Raw genomic sequence first — 19,012 nt, 5'->3', positions numbered from 1 at the left:
TATATATATATATATATACACATTTTCTTTACAGGACTGTGAGTAGTCATATAGGTTGTATATATAAGGTGTATTTATATAGTGTATTATGGCTCATACTCATTACATTTAAGTGACTGCCTACATAAGAATAACGGTGTTATACGCGGTATGCCCACTTGATGTCAGTAAAAAGCCCCTCAGGTTGGATACGCCTCGTTGCAGAAGAGGTTACAAAAAAGTTTTGACGGCGATAGACAGATCTCACAAAATTGGCAGGTGCAAGTAACGCTTTCCCATGAGAAGTTTTTCCTGTGTGTTTTGTAAACCATCCATCAAGGCATGTTATGCAACTGAGAGATATTCTTTTAGGTATAGTTACGTAAATAGGTATTCCGCTCGCGAGCCGCTCTCGTGGGACCATAGTTAAGAACTTGCTGTGCATTTTGGCTTTGATACGAACGCCGTGAACATTCAACATGCAGGCTACCAAAGGTATGTTCGAGATTATGTTGACGTTTTAATCGATCCCGTTTAGTAGGTTTTTATCCCAGCGTGTCGTAACCGTGCAAAACCTTGAAATGCCGGTTTGTTGGTTTCCCATAGCAGAGAAGATCCGATTTGTGGGCTGTTGTTGAGGTTAGGTACCTCCCCGTGCTGTACAACTGGAAATCTTTAAGAATCACTGAACACAATCCATTATATTCGTTTTATAAAATGAAACAAAATGCATTCATAAATAATATGCACTTTAATTCAATGAAATATGCTACAGATTCAGATCATAGAATGTTCCTCTAATGCTAAAAGTTTTTATTGTTAATATTACATGTGTATGTCATAGGTCCTCCAACAGGTCTTATTGGTCTGTGACAAATCCCATGTCCATCTAGTGGTGTCATTCTATCATGACAGTATAGACCAGTCTACAAATAATTATTATCCTAACACAGTTTTATCATTACAGTTACACTTTCATAGTAACGACTTCACCTTAAACATATGTTTCTGCCTTGTTGTTAATCTTTTTGTTAATATCCCCATAAATAGCCGACAGTGACCCACATACCATATAGACAGGTGTCGGTCTACAGTTTGTCTTGTGTTCTCTGCAGTCGCTGACACCCCAATAGAAGTCATATGTGATTTATTAACCAAAGCCAAGGAGCTAGCAGATGGCAATGCCAACATTCCAGAGGACCTGAGGGTCAATCTACAGAAGGCCCTGGACATCGCTTGTGGACTAGACAGCTACCTGGAGAAAATGAGTAGCCAGGAAAGTGCCCCTCTTGCTGAGCTGTACAAGTGAGCATTAACTTTCTCTCCCACAAACACAGTACACATGCATGGTTTATCCTGAACATGTCTCACTCTCATACTGATCTGTAGGAAAACCATGGAACACGACTGGGATGAAGTGTTTAAAGAGAACAAGACACAGTTCCGTCTGCCAAAAGAGTGCATCACTGGGCTTGTGGAAGGTGAGATTTTTATTTCTTCCAAATGGATTGATTTGGGTGGATGCCTGGTTAGTGTTAAGTCACTGACTTTCATGATGTGTCATTTACAGGCCAGACTCTGAAAATGCTGGTCCACATGAGCAAAGCCAAGAAGATCCTTGAGATAGGCATGTTCACTGGGTATGGGGCGCTGTCAATGGCTGAAGGACTGCCCAAGGATGGTTCACTGGTAGCCTGTGAGCTTGAGCCATATCTTAAAGAATTTGCCCAGCCCATATTTGACAAGTCTCCACATGGCCAGAAGATACAAGTAAAGACAGGCTCTGCCATGGATTCCTTGAAGGTGGCTAATTAAAGCATATTGTATTAGTGCATTTAAGATTTAAGATGTATATCTACTTCACTGTAAAAAGTAACTCCCTGACTCAATTAATTGAGTAGTTGCTACTCAGATGTCTAGAAAGGTCAGTACTTGAAGCATAAAAGTGGTAGTAATTAATATCTCAACAATATTTCGTATTGACAGATTGTCAAATGAAACAACAATTGAACAAAGACTGTGAATTACTTACACAAAACATACACTGTTCAGCCATAACATTATGACCACTTACAGGTGAAGTGAATAACACTGATAATCTTGTTATCATGGCACCTGTCAGTGGGTGGGAGATATTAGGCAGGAAGTGAACATTCTGTTCTCAAAGTTGATTTGTTAGAAGCAGGAAAAATGGGCAAACGTAAGGATCTGAGTAACTTTTGACAAGGGCCAAATTGTGATGGCTAGAAGACTGGGTCAGAGCATTTCCAAAACTGCAGCCCTTGTGGAGTGTTCCCGGTCTGCAGTGGTCAGTACCTATCAAAAGTGGTCCAAGGAAACAAAAGCGGTGAACCGGCAACATGGTCTTGGGAGGCCAAGACTCATTGATGCACATGGGGAGTGAAGGCTGGCCTGTGTGGTCCAATCAAACAGATGAGCTACTGTAGCTCAAATTGCTGAAAATGCTGGTACTGATAGGAATGTGTCAGAACACACAGTGCATCGCAGTTTGTTGCGTATGGGGCTGTGTAGCCGCAGACCAGTCAGGGTGCCCATGCTGACCCCTGTCCACTGCCGAAAGCTCCTACCATGTGAGCATCAGAACTGAACCACGGAGCAATGAAAGAAGGTGGCCTGGTCTGATGAATCACGTTTCCTTATACATCACGTGGATGGCCGGGTGCGTGTGCGTCACTTACCTGGAGAACACGTGGCACCAAGATGCACTATGGGAAGGAGGCAAGCCGGCGGAGGCAGTGTGTTCCTTTGGGCAATGTTCTGCTGGGAAACCTTGGGTCCTGCTGTTCATGTGGATGTTACTTTGACATGTACCACCTACCTAAGCATTGTTGCAGACTATGTGCAACCTTTCATGGCAACGGTATTCCCTGATGGCATTGGCCTCTTTGGGGAGGACAATGCATCCTGCAACAAAGCAAAAATGGTTCAGGAATGGTTTGTTGAACACAACAAGTTCAAGGTTTTGACTTGGCCTCCAAATTCTCCAGATCTCAATCCAGTCGAGCGTCTGTGGGATGTGCTGGACAAACAGGTCCGATCCATGCAGGCCCTACCTCTTAATTTACAGGAGTTAAAGCATCTGCTGCTAATGTCTTGGTGCCAGATACCACAGCACACCTTCAGAGGTCTAGTGGAGTCCATGCCTCAATGGGTCAGGGCTTGTTTTGGCGTCAAAAGGGGGACCCACACAATATTAGGCAGGTGGTCATAATGTTACAGTGTATGACTAATGAGGGCTAATCAATAAAGTATAATGACCCTGTATACCTATGTTGCCAACAACAATAAGTATAGTTCATAACACACAAGTGTTATAGCTTAGAAAGGATACGTTACAAGGATTGTGATATCACTCTTACTATGTAACTACCAAACAAGGTCAATTTTAATTGTTAAACCTTTGGAATCAATGAGCAGCAGATAATTTAGCAGTTAGAGTATCTGACCAGTAACTGAAAGGTTATTAATCAAATCAATCAATCCAATGTATTTTATAAAGCCCTTTTTTACATGAAAACACTTTTACAGATACCCAGCCTTATCAAAGTAAACAGTCTGAAAGGCTGTCAAGGGAAACAAAAACTTCTTATAAAGTGTTACAATTATGTAGTTGGAATATAGTGGACTGCACTTTGAATACATTGTTTGACATGACAACCAATAAATAAGCCAGAGAGGAAATATTGGGAAAGGGTACTGTAGGAACCAACATATTGGTCAGTCTTTCCCATGTGACTGTAATTGAATGTATCTAGCTTGATACTAATGATGTTGAAATACATTCTGTTGTTCCAGTATGACATTCATGTTTTGTAATTGCATGTTTGAAAGTCTTTGAATTACCATTTTAATAACTCTTACCATGTGCTTACATGTGACTTATATTTAACTACATAGAACGACCATAGAAAGTTACTAAAAACAATGCCAGATTTTGGTATTCTTTATTAAAATGGTGATTGACAGGGAACTTTCAAATGTTATTCGAAATCATTAGTTACATAGCGGAACAAGAGATTGTATAAATATATTGACAGTAAATAGTTTTCAGTAAGTGAATCCTATTTCCAGTTAGATCCAGAATTTCAGCACTCTGTTAATGTTTTCACTTTCAAAGGAATTGGCTGCAGCAGGTGAACAGTTTGATATGGTCTTCATCGATGCCGACAAGAACAACTACATCAACTACTACAAGTTCATCCTGGACCACAACCTCTTAAGGCTGAGCGGTGTTCTCTGTGTTGATAACTCGCTGTTCAAGGCTAAGGTCTACCTAAAAGACACCACTGATAAAAACGGGCTGGCGCTTCAAGCTTTTAATGAGTTTGTCTCTAATGATCCTCGTGTGGAACAGGTCAGTAAAGAGCAATGGCTTGGGATGTGTCAGACTATCGCTGTGCACTCAGTTATTTTAAGCATTTACTTTTCAAGGTCATTGTTCCTCTCAGAGACGGGATCAGCATCATCCGTAGAGTACCCATGTCACCAGGATCGGCTGGTGCACAGGTAACGTAAGACTGACCATCAGACAGACATCCTCAGTACTACATTTCACTTTTTTCAGGTTACATTTAAGTTTAGCACAGGCACTACTAATGTTCACCAACATGGACAACATTAGTGCCTACTGTAAGTGAAACGGTGACCGAACAGTACTGAAACGCTCACAGAGACTATTCTCCTGATCAAGTATGGCCGACGACTTGTGTTCATCGTGTTTCTCAGAGCAAGGCGATTGACGACGAGGTATTTCGCGGTGTTAACGGGAGGTCGATCCTGGATCGGATGCGTCTGGACGGCCGGGTGGCCTATGTGACGGGGGGAGGCCAGGGAATCGGCAGGGCGTTTGCACATGCCCTGGGAGAAGCTGGGGCCAAAGTGGCTGTTGTGGACCTGGACCAGGGGAAGGCTGAGGCCGTGGCAGAGGAGCTGAAGCTTAAAGGTACACTTCCATGTAAATGCCAGCAGATGGTGCTCTAATGTTAGGAAAAACTAGAGGACATTGTGTTGTTTAACTCGAGGGCCAACTAACTATACTGTGGACCAGACAAAACTGTAAGCTGCACCATCTTGCAGCCAATTCTGCCCACGACCCAACGTATTATCAGAGATTCCAAACATATACGTCTAGACAGGTTGACTATTGCCTCATTTTAAACAACCGCTAACCTTGTTATACAGGAATAAATAGCATCGCGATTACCGCTGACATCAGCAAATCGGCGCATGTCGAGAGGATGTTGGACAGCATTGTGTCCAAATGGGGAGAGATCCACATAGCGTGCAACAACGCAGGGATCAACATGAACTCAGCCAGTGAGGACACCAGTCTGGAAGAGTGGGACCAAACATTTGATGTCAACTTAAGGGGGATGTTCCTCTGTTGTCAGGTGTGTAACTCCTCTACAAAAGGCTACAGCAGGCCTCTGTCATCCATTTCATCTCGCGTGGGAAAACACCCACTTGTGCATTTCGATTAGTTTTTATGGGTGTTTTCTCTTAATTGCAAGTGGAATAAATAAAAATAGTTTGAGTTTGTCGATGCTAAAAGTGAAGAATGTCCCTGGTTTGTTTCCATTCCCCCTCGGTTCCCTCCTCAGGCCGCAGGTCGTGTGATGCTGAAACACGGATACGGGAAGATTATCAACACAGCATCCATGGCCAGCCTAATCGGTGAGTGATGATACTATCGCTCCTTAAAAGGGTTCATGTCTCCCATTACTGTATATCTCCATGTACTGTCAAGGTAAGTCGAGTATACAATACGGAGATTATCTTTGTTGCTGACTTGATATGTCTCCTACACTGAGAAATACAGCCATGTACACATCACAGTGCAGTTTTGCACTGGAGCACCATTGTGTATATACAATTTGTTTCTGTAATGGTATTAAGGCCTGACAAGACTTGACATTGTATTCTATTGCCATGTCAGTTTCTTTTAGTGAACTTCGAGTGACCTTTAGGAATGAAACATTTAAACCCATTTCTCAAAAGCAATCTATTTCGTTGAACTGTAGAAATAACCACTACCGCTAATCCGCTAAATGACTGTTTATTTAGGACATTCCTATAGTGATTTATCGACGTGCGTTATTCTCCCGCCGCCAACGCGGTTAGTTGTGATTGCTGCTCATAAAGGCAGTTTTGCATCATAATAAACATCCATCTCTCCTGAGCTGTGGGGAGGATGTGGAAGGAAAGCAACCTGAGGTCCGACATGTAAAGGAGGTTCCTGTGCAACAACCCTGTCTGCCTGTCGGTGCCGAGGGCCGTGTTTAAGCAGCTGAAGCTGCTTTTGCATTTTACAGAGTGCGTTGTAAACTCCAGAGTTATTCACAGCCCAGTGTAAATCCTCCTACAGGTTCCTCCAGAGGAACAGCAGCGGTTCATCGGCGGTATAGTCAAATCGCCAATAAACTGCAGTGCCATATGGGGCTGAGTCCCAACTGCAGGGGCAATCTGTAAAACAGGACCAAGCTGGTAAATAGAGGCCGGCATAAAACAGTGATCAATTGCTCACATTACATGCGGTCCTGCGAGAATATACTTTATTGGTCTGGACATCTGTTATAATGTTGTCATAATGCATAATCAGATGGGACCTGTTCTAGCCAAGTGGCAAACCAAAAAGCAGCGGTGAATGTCCAATTAAAATGCACAATGACAGCTTTTTGTCCATCTGCTGAATAAAATGGGTTTTTCCCCTTCTCCCCTGTAAACTGTACCTTAAGAGAATGATGGTAAGCCACACAGACGAAGAAGCATTATATATTTAAAACAATCTTATTTTTAAATGTTGACAATTTATACACTACTGTGCAAATGTGTGGGGTAATTTAGAAATGTCTTTGTTTTCCATGAAAACATTCAGGAAATTAGTTTGCATAGGAAATATGTATAGGAAATATAGTTATTGACAAGGTTAGAAATAATAATTTTTTATTGAATTAGTAATTGTCCTTAAAACTTTGCTTTCGTCAAAGAATCCTCCATTTGCAGCAATTACAACCTTGCATTCTAGTTGTCAATTTGTTGAGGTAATCTGAAGAGATTTCGCCACATGCATCCTGTGGTGAAATCTACCTCCCACAAGTTGGATTGGTTTGATGGGCGCTTCTTAAATACCATACAGTCAAGCTGCTCCCACAAGAGCTCAATAGGGTTGAGATCCGGTGACTGTGATGGCCACTTCATTATAGACAGAATACCAGCTGACTGCTTCTTCCCTAAATATGTTTTGCATAGTTTGGAACTGTGCCTTGGGTAATTGTCCTGTTGTAGGAGGAAATTGACTCCAAACAAGCGCCATCCACAGGGTATGGCATGGCATTGCAAAATGGAGTGATAGCCTTCCTTCTACAAGATCCCTTTAACCCTGTACAAATCACTTTACCACCAGCAAAGCACCCCCAGACCATCACATTGCCTCCACCATGTTAGACAAATGGCGTCAAGCCCTCCTCCAGCATCTTTTCAATTGGTCTGCATCCAACAAATGTTCTTTGTGATCTCAACACCTCAAACTTAGATTTGTCTGTCCATAACACTTTTTTCCAGTCTTCCTCTGTCCAGTGTCTGTGTTCTTTTGCCCCTCTTAATCTTTTCTTTTTATTAACCAGTCTGAGAAATCAAACTAGACACTAATGTATTTGTTCTCTTGCTCAGGTGTGCACCGAGGCCTTCTAGTCATATGCTTCACTAGACTTTCTGGAATATAGTCATATTTTTCAGTATTTTTACAAATATTTTACAAAGAATTAAGCTATTGAATTTCTAAAAACTGTGGACAGTAACCTTTGCTATTGCACTTTGTACACATACTTTCATAGTCTTGCTCAACAAGGATTTGGGGTATTAGAGCCCAACAGCCAGCAGACAAATTGAATGTCATTAATACCGTTTGGCAGGTAGTTTGGGTTGCAAAAGTAATCTGGCTTTGCATTCTGGAAATGTTGTGTAACGCACCCTTCACAGGAAATCCCCTTCTCACTGTAAAAAAGCATTAAAAACCAATATAAAAAGGAATTGTAAATGACCATTGTAATGCCTAATTTATCCATACTCTACCAAGGTTTGGCATCACACCTTGTCTATACATTGTTCTTAGGATTCAAACCTTCTCCAACAGGCTAACACATACCCTTAGAGGAAAGGCTCACTAAATGATGTGATTTACATTGCATACAATTAATATGTTTGATTATTCACACACTATTTTAAGACATTGTCCCATACCGTGAACTTTTTAAGCTTTTTAAATTGCATTAATATGAGCTGTATTGTCGTACAGCAATTTGATGTCTGCCTTTCCTTAAACCATGCTTTAACGATACATATCATTGGTGAGATTTCTAATTTCCTGTTATTTCATAGGCAGTAAGAGCTCCACATAATAGGTAATAAAGTGTTAGACAGTCACTATAAAAAAATATAGGTCTATGAATGTATTTATTTTTTACATAAAGATGATGACGCTACAATAAACACATGTGCCTAGCTTATGTCTGATGATCCTTATGATATAATAACATTTTGTACACAAGAGGGCGTAGTAAATATTTTTAACCACGGCTGTGCTAGTTTTTAACAACCTGCTCTAGAAACATTAATTATGATAACAAGACATGGTAAAACTTTCCTTTGAGGAGTAAAAATGTGTCAGTTTGTAAAGGCTTGAATCCAAGGTAACCTGCATACACATTGTACAATAGATTAACATAGCTAAGATAAGTTCAGAGATGTGTGCTGAACTACCTAGGTACAGGTTGTTGGAAAAGGCATTGTGTTTCTACAACCCCATTTCCAAACACGTTGGGTCGTTGTGTAAAATGTAAAGAAAACCAGAATGCAATGATGTACAAATCATTTAAACCTAATATTCAATGGAAAATATTACACAGACAACATCTCAAATATTGAAACTGAGAAATGTTTCTTTCTCAGTTTCAACATTTGAGATGTATGCCCACTTGAATTGGATGCCATCAACATGGGACAAGGGCAATAAAAGACTAGAAAAGTTGTGTAATGCTAAAAACAAACCTGGTGGAACATCTCACAACTAATAAAGTTAATTGGAAAAAGGCCAGTAACATGATTAGGTATAAAAAGATTATCCCAGAGATATTGAATCTTTCCGAAATAAAGATGGGGAAGGGTTCGCCACTGTGTGAAAGACTGCGTGGCCAAATAGTGCAACAATTCAAGAATAATGTTTCTCAATGTAAAAAAGCAGAGTTTGGGTACATTATATCATTCAGGGAATCCGGAGGAGTCCTTGTAAACAAGGGACAAGGCCAAAAACATATTGGTTAGCTGTGAACTTCAGGCCCTCAGGCGGCACTGCATTAAAAACAGACACGATTCTGTAGTGGACATCATTACATGGACTCAGGAACACTTCCGAAAACCATTGTCTGTGAACACTGTTTGTCGCTGCATCCACAAATGTAAGTTAAAACTCTACCATGCAAAGAATAAACCATGAGATCCAGAACCGCCGCCGCCTTCTCTGGGCCCAAGCTCTTTTAAGATGGACTAAAGCAAACTGTAACTGTCCTGTGGTCTGACAAATCAAAATTCAGAAATTATTTTTGGGAATCATGGACGCTGTGTCCTCCGGACTAAAGAGGAGAGGGTCCATCCAGCTTGTTATAGACGCAGAGTTTAAAAGCCAGCATCCGTGATGGTATGGGGGTGCATTAGTGAATATGGCATGGGTGACTTGCACATCTGTGAAGGCACCATTTATGTTTAACAATATATACAGGTTTTGGAGCAACATATGCTGCCATCCAGACAGCGTCTTTTTCAGGGAATGCCTTGCTTATTCCAGCAACACAATGGCAAACCACATTCTGCACATATCACAACAGCATGGCTCCATAGTAAAATAATCTGGGTGCTAAACTGGCCTGCCTGCAGTCCAGACCTGTCACCCACTGAAAACATGTGGCGCATTATGAAACGAAAAATAAGACAAAGGAGACCCCGAACTGTTGAGCCGCTGAAATCCTATATCAAGCAAGAATGGGAAACATTTCACTTTAAAAACTACCGCAATTGAGTATTGATAAAAGAAGTGGGGATTCAACACAGTGGTAAATATGCCCCTGTCCCAACTTATTTGAAACATGTTGCTGACATCAATTGAAATGGGCATGTTTTTTTCCAAAAACTGGGATATTTCTCAGTTTCAACATTTGATATGTCGTCTTGAATGATTTTGGATATCATTGCTTTCTGTATTAATTTGCATTTTGCACAGCTCCCAAATTGTTTGGAAACAGGGTTGTAATATCCTTTCCATTTTGGCTTCAGAAGAGTCTAGATTTCCCACCTGTAATGTAGGTTTTTCTTTTTAATACAGTATTTGACCAGACTGAGCAGCGTAGTGAGACTCATGGCAAAAGCAAGCGGATATACAGTACCATGCAGTTCCCACCTGTATGTTAATGCACATAAGCTATCCACTCTTTAATAAGAGCCAATGTACTGTCTTTATTTTTTATGTGTCCTCAGGACTTGACTATGTGTAGGCCGGCCTGATAAAAGGGCTTGTTTTCTCCCACTTAGAATGGGCAATAAGTAACAGGATGAATTTTAAAGAGGGTTTTAGAGAGTGCTCTCCTTCTGCCTCTCTTTCTCCCTCTCTAAGGATTACAGCTCTTAAAGACGGAAAACATCAATGCAGGTTTATTTGAAGGATAAAGGCCTGTTTTGAACGGTATTTTGGGGCCATATCATCAGGTCTTCAGTGAGGATTAGCCCTGTTAGGCTTTTTTTTAGCTGTGTTTTCTGTCCCGATAAGTCGGCTTTCACCTTCAATCTGGGTGTAAGCCCTGGGCTCCGCTCCTCCTCACATGCTCCTCGTCTCGTACCCGGTTTGGGCCCTACCCAGAGGCCTGCGCCTCCTCCACAACCTCCTCCTCAGCCTGCTCCCTCCATCCTGGAAGCCTCCTCCGTTCTCTCATCAGCTCTTTTACTCCTAAACAAACGAGGGACGACCAAGCTCCAGTCTTCCTCCCTAGGTCCGGCCCCTGCCTCTCCACAGCTGGGTCATATCCATCATCTCAGTTCCGACCGAAGCCATTTGGCAGTGAGATCACGGGGCGACGAGGTTAACTACTAAAGTTGTATGTAACTTGGAGGCTTCCTTGTGATGATTAATCAACCGGAGGAAAATGAGCTGCTGTCCCAAAATCCCATGCAGAGTGCAACATCTGTGATGGTCAAGGCAAACAAATGGCGCATTGCCTTTTGTTATGGAACACGGTGCAGAACCGGACATTGAGAGCAATTAATTTGACGAGGCTTCACCCACGGGGTCCCCTGGCAGCTAATGGATGTGTTCCTATGTAGGATCCGGAATGAAATCGGGGAGTGGAGTTATTATTCAAATGAAATCCACGCTGAGCTACTTTCATGTGATGTCGGTCTGAATGCGTTTCATGGTTTACCAGAGGGATGAACTTAGTCTTTTAGACACGGAGCGTAGTTCATGTGATCAGAGGGAGAACGGTCATACCAGTTGGTTGACACTGATATCACGTCGTTTTGTCCCCTTTGCAGTACCACATCCACAGAAGCAGCTGGCCTACAACGTATCGAAGGCAGGTGTGGTCAAGCTGACCCAGACACTTGGCACCGAGTGGATCGACAGAGGGGTCAGAGTCAACTGCATCTCACCGTGAGTTTGTGTCTCTCTTTGTGTCTCTGAGTTTGGTTCTTCAGGAGTTGGGACATCATGAATATCCACAGATAAAAAGCTGACAAATCCAAGCCTAACTTGGATTTAGAACATATACATACAAAAGGTCTACAGACTTAAGTTCATCTGTATTGTTACTCAGTAATGAGGAGGACTGATTGAGTGTTTCCCCTCCTTTGGAAAAGGCTCCATTTGAGAATGAGGCACCAATTGAAGTCCTCAAACAATGTGCTCGGGCTTAATTTGATGGTGTCTTGAGGGATGAATCAGCCAAACACTTGCTCTAATTGTCATATTCAATTAGGGAATCAAATTTGCATCCCCCCTTCCAAATGTCTCCACAACAATAGGACGTTGTTTGTATCTATTTGTCTGTGAAGCTGTGCGAGGGAAGAAAAGCCAAGAACAGAGGAAGAGCTTTGCGCTCTGCGCGTGTGTTAAGTGGAGCATCCCTTAGCCCCAGCCGTCCCCGAGCAAATCCGTCCGGTGCCTCGTCGCCGAGGCCCTGTCACAGCCCCAGAACAAAGCGTCTGCTCACGCGCCATTCGCCGTGCTCCGCTTTATTTATCGCCGGCTTGTTTGCTAATTTTAATTTGGAAAGAAGCAATTCTTTCCCCCCCGCTAACTGGCTGTCTCAATGGGCCACTGATTTCTTTGAAGTGACAGTCAGTAAATATGCATAAAAAAGGGACACAATTAACGAGTGCGAGGTTGACTGCCGCCTGATTTCATTGGCAACTTTAGCCGCGTCGGTGATAAGCTGCATTATCTAGAAAATTGGATGTGGGAAAACAGTCTCTGATTGCCAGGAAAGGTTCCAGATAACAGGACGCCGAAGAGAAATATAATTGAGGTGGAATATATTAACCAAGGTGTCACATGCTCCTTGGAGCCACTAATTTATCCAAACGTTGGAATTTGTATCAAGTTACAGGCAGAATACTATAGGCCCAACATGTTGTGTCCGGGCTAAAGATGAGTAGACCGTGAAGCTCTGAGTTACTGATTGTGTGAAAAGCCTGAAGTCGTATCACATTAGACACAGCTGTTATGACATGTTTATCCAAATGATGTGTTTCATTAAGCAGAGTGAACACAATTGGTCACGAGAGACTAATGCTGACATTAGACTGGAAGTAGCGTAGTCTACTTGATAGTAGCTATGCCTCGGAGGACGAGGTTAGAGGAGGAACTGCAGACGGTACTGTACCAAAACACCTGTTTCCTTTAAATGCCACTCAAGCACCCTGCCTGAGAATCAAACCAGCTCAAGCACATATTAGGCTGGAATCAAAGTGAGTGTGAGCGGAACGCGCAGGAAGTGCTTATCTACAGGGTCCTGAAGGCAAATTACACCCGGGGTCCTGTCATACCCGGCGGTGCTTCCTTCGACATGCCACTCATCAGTCGCCACGAGTCCCACTGTAAATATCATCAAGAGATGCTGCGCCGTGCCCTTTCTCTGAAGGATAATTAGGTTTATTTTTGTCACCAAAGTGGTGGCTCTGAAACGCTGCGCCGCTGTCACTTCTGGCTCTGAAGCCTGATGTGTCTGATTTCTTTTGGTTTTTTTTTCCCAGTCTCCCTCACTTTCTACCTCTCCCTCTCTTCTTTTTTTCAGGGGGATTGTTGACACCCCTCTCATCCACTCAGAAAGTCTGAGGCCTCTGGTGCAGTGCTGGCTGTCAGATATCCCTGCTGGACGACTGGCTCTAGTGACAGACCTGCAAGCTGCAGTGGTCTACTTGGCATCTGATGCCTCCGACTACATGACAGGGCATAACTTAGTCATAGAGGGTGGGCAAAGTCTGTGGTAGAGACGGGGGGGGGGGGACTTTCTCTGTTCCACTCTTGGGAATAGTCACCTGCTGTGAATGAATGAGTTCCTCACAGGGAGGGAATAATAGTATAGAGAGATTAAGTTGGGCTGATTTACCTCACTGTTTGACTGTTATCTTTGTCAGATTGGAGATTATTAGGTTTCGTACTGTACTCCTCAGCTACACTGGCCATACTTATTTCGACACAGCTGTGTTTTATGTTGCTGTTCATTTCTTGTCAACAATGCAAAGTGTTACACATATTTTAATGCTGATTTTACATTACGCCGTCTACCTGATGCAATCCTTTGGGCATTTAAAAACTCGCTTCCATCTTAAATCACTCACTCTGTGAGTGACAGGTATAAAAAAAAAGTGTGTAAACTAGAATTTGTTTCTTAAGTGCAAAGTACTTGAAAAGGGTTTATAGTTCAGGTTTTTAATACACTGAAGTTGTGTTATTTTCTACCGTGCTAGTGCATACTGGTTGATAGATTACAAAAGCTGAATTGGGAATAGAAGTTTAAGAAAAGGAATCTGAAGTTGAAGTTGTTGAAGTTGTTCAACAGTTGAAGTGCAAGTTGTTCAACAGCACAGAAATGTGTATGGCAAGATACTGTGCATATGACTGTCTCGAATAAATAACTACAAAACCTGTGAAGGAAAACTTTTATTCCAACAAAAGAAGCGTGTTACTAACTACTGTAACAGAAGAATTTAAATATTTTCATTGGACACACAAGCAAAAGAACAATACTGGAAATCTGACAAAATACACTTCATTTTTCCCTGCAAGCATAAATCTAAAACACAAACAAAGGAGAAAGGAAGAGACATTTTGTGAACATGAAAAAAATTATAAAAATAACTCCAACTCCATCTCAACAATTGAGTGAAAGGACCAAATGCTCGGTAGCAGACAAGCGCATCGATGTACGCTTCAGAGTGTGCCCTAATTCAGTTCCAAATGGTCCAAAGCATTCTGTCCACCAACGTAAGGTTCGTCTAGTAGCTGGACGTTGTTGTTCAGAAAAGTGTAAGATCGAGTTTCCTGGTCGCCTGGGTCTGAGGCCGTTTCCCAGGGTACCGTAGCGTACCTCTGTCTCCTCTCTTGCTCATCTCTCTCATGGCTTCACTGATTGGTCCCCCAAGTGGTGCTTAGGAACCGCGTCTTAATTGCTCCCTGTACTTTTTATGTGCTGCAAAACAATACTTAAAGGAGAGGTTAGCGAAGGGCATGGCCCCAGCCACTGCAATTATACAAAAGGAGTGTCCAATTAGAGCCGTCTATGCAGTGAGACAGTGCTGGTGTTTGTGCGAGCATCTTCTCACTATTAGAGGCCATACTCAGATTTACATAATGGGGATTGGTCATTAACTGGGCTGACGAGTCAGAGGATCCCATTTAGATATGGAAAGATCTGATGATCTCTGCGTTTCTGTTGGATTTGATGTAGAAGACATCCCAAACCTGCCTGGTAGATAGACACAACTCTGACCCTCAAAAACGGTTATTTTCCTCACAGGACAATATCAGAAATTAGATTTCTGTAATCAGTGAATGTTCAAGTTTATCCAGAATGAGCCAATAAACATGTAAATGTGCTAATAGCGTGTTCTTTGTTAGGCATTTCAACAGATGGCCACAAAGTGGCAGTCTAGAGACAGGGAGCTATTTGCCATTCTCCCTCTGCGAGGACACAGGCTGTTTGAATGTGGGATTATCAAGCACATTATTTCACCATTATATCAGAGCAATAACAACGGGTCTGCGATACGTATTTATTAGAAAATTATGATAAAAAGGACATCTCTGCAATTCTGGTGTACAAGCAGCTGGACATAGGGATGAATCAGTGATGAAATGATGAATAAATGCAATGTGTTTTCAATTAAAATGCTGTTTAACAGAAATGGTTACATTTACAATGTATGAAACGTATTACTGTATATTCATCTGTTGCTACGGCTTGCCAAGAGATTACTTTAGTAATTGTCAAATTTCACAGTAATTGTAATACAAATATCTTCCCAGTTTATGATGGGAATTGTAATAACTGGTTAGCATCTGTTGTCAGAATCTAAACTAAATAAAAACATGAACTTCACAGTTAAAACCCTGCAGGTATTTAAAAGTGTGTTAATTAAACCTACCGTAAACTCAGATTGACTAGGAACACAACAATAAAACTCAGGCGTGTATTTTATGTATATAAATGTATGTCGTTTTAAATACATAACTATTGTAGCATCCAAAACATTATGGTACAATCTCTGTCTTCTGTGCTGCCCTCTGTCCTGCTACATTCAATATTTCACTTTTGATTTCACGTTTATTCACAGAAGAATTCTGTGGCGCTGTCTGAACTGTTTGGATGTTATTATGTTTTGTATTGCTCTAAGCGGTTTCAAAACTCTTTTTGAAGGTCTTGTTTTCCCTGGAAAGTGCAGCCACAAGAGCAATATCCAGTATTTTGAGCCGAATATGTGATCTTTCTCTAAACCTATGGCTTGCTTCATGAGGTGTAAGTGATCTTGAATACATTATTTATGACCTCCTTGTGCTGCAATTATGCTCAGGAGCTGGGCCAGCGAACATGCCGGTGTTGTGCTAAACAGTTCTTCAGCACAAAAGCACTTGTGCCCTCACACTTCAAATCAACTTTGATTAATGCTTGTCCTGGCATGCAACGTTTTACAGCAGAAGCGATTCATGAGTCGCCCTGGGTCGATGCGACACAACAGGAGGACACGACGCCGAACCGAGCCAAGCCTGCCTGTGGGTGACAGAGTCTGTCAAGGTTTATAGATGACATATTAACATTTGACAACATCAATACCTTTTTATTGATGTATTTTATCATTCCTTAGGCCTAGTGTAGTGAGAGAGTTGTTTGAAATGCCTTGTAAAGGCGTCCTGTGCAAGTAGGCCCTGTCGATAAAGATGTTATCAGTTGCAACACCCAAAATATGTTGGGATCATGTCACTATGAACGAAAGCAGTCTTTTAATGTCTGAACGATTTTGATTTGAAAGGGTCAGTCAATTATTTGGTTTTATAAGCCCTCGTCTTATTTTATCCAAGGTCAGATTTGTAGTGAGGGGGTTGGTATCAGGTAATAGGAGAATGATCTACTGATGACAGACAACTGACATGACACAACTCTCCTCTGTGACACTGTTGACTAGCATGAGTTTAGTCCTTCAAAGTTCAAGTCTACCAAAGCCAAAACAACAGGAGAAAACATGCACCAAAGTAACCATAACAAAATGTGGAGTGGTTGACATTTTAGGGACGTTAATTCAAACTTGAGGATAAAAGTAATTTAAATAATATGCTTAAATTGCCAACTATTGATAAACCCTAGTTGCTCTAGCCCATGGGATAGAAATGGCCATCCAGGTAGTTGAATTCATTTTTATTGCAGAGCTCCTAGTACATTTCTTTCATTTTCCATTGAGAAATGCTGCTCATATACCACCACAGAGGTGCGTTGTGTCTGATGGTGATGATTGCATCAGGTTTTTAACTGTAGGGAGTAGGTGTGGGTTTGAGAGGGAGTTGGTTTTACTGTACTACACTATACAAGAATAGTAAACCAAGGACAATTCGGAAAGGTGACAATATTTTGAAGGTCCTCACTTAAAGTTAAAAAGGCTATTTTAGGGTTTAGGAAAAATGTGGGTTAGGCTAGGTCTTTTGACAGTGGGGTCAGTAGACATTTTTGAAAATGTGCACTTGGTTTATAGAACCAGGGTTACGTGAGTAACCTTGGGTAGCCACTTAATGTGGTTGTAATAAAAAGAGACGTTTCTGTTTTCTTCCACCAAATGTGGCTCTATCTTTTTAATGGTGTAAGCTACAAAATATTATGACCCCATTCCTGAAAGATAAGACTCAGCCAGGAACACGTCCATGTCTTCTGTTCCCCTCAGAACTCCTTAGAATAGAGTGCTCCAGAACCGGCTGTAAATCAGACCGGGAGAGAATGAACGTCCTCAATGATAGTAATATTCTACACAGAAGATCCTACCCAATTATTGCCTGAAGATCTTCCTTGATGTTTTTCTGAACTTCACATTACCTTCCTGATGCAATTCAACCCAATCTACCTTCAGATTGAAACATTATTGCAAATCAGACAATAATTATTATGACAGACCAAAAAATAAAAGCATATTAACATGAATTAAAAAAATATACATCTTTATCGAAATGGGGGCAATGGCCCAAAAAGGCTTGAATCCCTTTGTTATGTGTTAGGGTTAGAGGACAAGGTTAGGCTTCTGTGTTAGGGTTAGAGTTGGGGTTAGGGGTCAACAACAGGGTTATAGCTAGGTAGTAGTTGTGTAGACATCTGTGATGCCTTGTTTGTCATCTCATGTGTTATTCATTGGGATCTACTTGTGTTTTTGGCTGGTATCATGTTCACCTGCTGACTTACACAATTACAGTTTTGGTGGTTGCTGTGTGTAGAGATGGATTTCCAATAAATAATAAAAAGGTGAAAATTTTGTCAACGTGTGTTATGATATTGTATTATATTTGAACGGAGGCAGCAAAATAGATACACACACATGCATTATTAAAATACTTTTTTCTGGAGAGGCACCTTTCTGCTCGTTTCACTTTTGAATTGCTTCTTTGTGTTTTTTTTTTAATCTACAGTAAAACTCATGAATTCATGATTTTCATTACCAATGGTGCATCAACTGAACCAATGCCTTGCTGACCCAGCAAATTGCTGTCATGTCCGTTAGAAATGTACTCTATAAAATTATTCAAACTCTTTAATAATTCAAGTACTTTGCCTTTATTGTTTTCGATCGTTATTGTACTGACTGTAGCTAAGGTGGTTACAGCATATTTGTCTCTACCGATGCCTCTTGTCCCATCAACATAAGAGTGAAAATGAGTGATTCCGTTGCCAAAGTTGTTCCGTTTTGATTCACAAATGATTTGGGCAGACTACGTTATGCATCTAATACAATACCATATTGACACATTTGCTTTGGACACCTCATATGACATCTTAAAAGGTGACAAAAAAAACCAATTCCAATACCCATCTCCTATATCTGCATTACAGATGTATGCTGCTTTTATTGAACAGTAACACTGTGTAAGGGGACCGTATGGCCGGTCCTCTAATTACACTCCTGCTAATGCACACTCTCCTCCCCATGTGGGATTACTTTCATCTCCCCCATTAAGATGCACATTTTGTTGGGATACTCAAATTACAAAGCCCGTATTGAATCTGACTGTGCAAAAGACATTGATCATAACCGCGATATCGCCACTCCGACTTTGATTTAATTTGCACTTCCATTAATATCTATGAAACGTCCGATTTGTCGTCCAAGGCATATTGATGGTATTGTAAGCCTTGCCTTCATATAATGTTCCCCAGCGGCAATGAGGAAATGTTACATAGAATTAGGCCGGGGAGCTGGCTCAGTAGAACTGGCACAGCAC

At 41.5% G+C, this 19,012-nt stretch overlaps 1 protein-coding gene across 1 annotated transcript; it reads left to right on the top strand.

Moving 5' to 3' along the window:
* Positions 1 to 163: 163 nt before the first annotated feature.
* On the top strand, positions 164 to 14,190 carry zgc:113054 (uncharacterized protein LOC541322 homolog). The gene is made up of 11 exons (XM_010882061.4): positions 164 to 474; positions 1,095 to 1,284; positions 1,369 to 1,460; positions 1,550 to 1,782; positions 4,118 to 4,354; positions 4,432 to 4,506; positions 4,726 to 4,942; positions 5,182 to 5,390; positions 5,601 to 5,673; positions 11,575 to 11,692; positions 13,335 to 14,190. The coding sequence occupies exons 1-11, from the start codon at positions 459 to 461 to the stop codon at positions 13,528 to 13,530; spliced, it is 1,656 nt and encodes a 551-aa protein (XP_010880363.2). The 5' UTR covers positions 164 to 458; the 3' UTR covers positions 13,531 to 14,190.
* Positions 14,191 to 19,012: the final 4,822 nt, after the last annotated feature.

The sequence above is a fragment of the Esox lucius genome, chromosome 17 (genome assembly GCF_011004845.1).
Source record: "Esox lucius isolate fEsoLuc1 chromosome 17, fEsoLuc1.pri, whole genome shotgun sequence".
NCBI lineage: Eukaryota > Metazoa > Chordata > Actinopteri > Esociformes > Esocidae > Esox > Esox lucius.
This window is presented reverse-complemented; position numbering and strand designations above follow the sequence as displayed.

Bases quoted from the DNA above. Each gene is read 5' to 3' on its own strand.
- zgc:113054 (XM_010882061.4), top strand. The intron at 1,461-1,549 runs GTGAGATTTTTA...TGTCATTTACAG, and splicing joins CATCACTGGGCTTGTGGAAG to GCCAGACTCTGAAAATGCTG. The intron at 5,391-5,600 runs GTGTGTAACTCC...TTCCCTCCTCAG, and splicing joins GGATGTTCCTCTGTTGTCAG to GCCGCAGGTCGTGTGATGCT.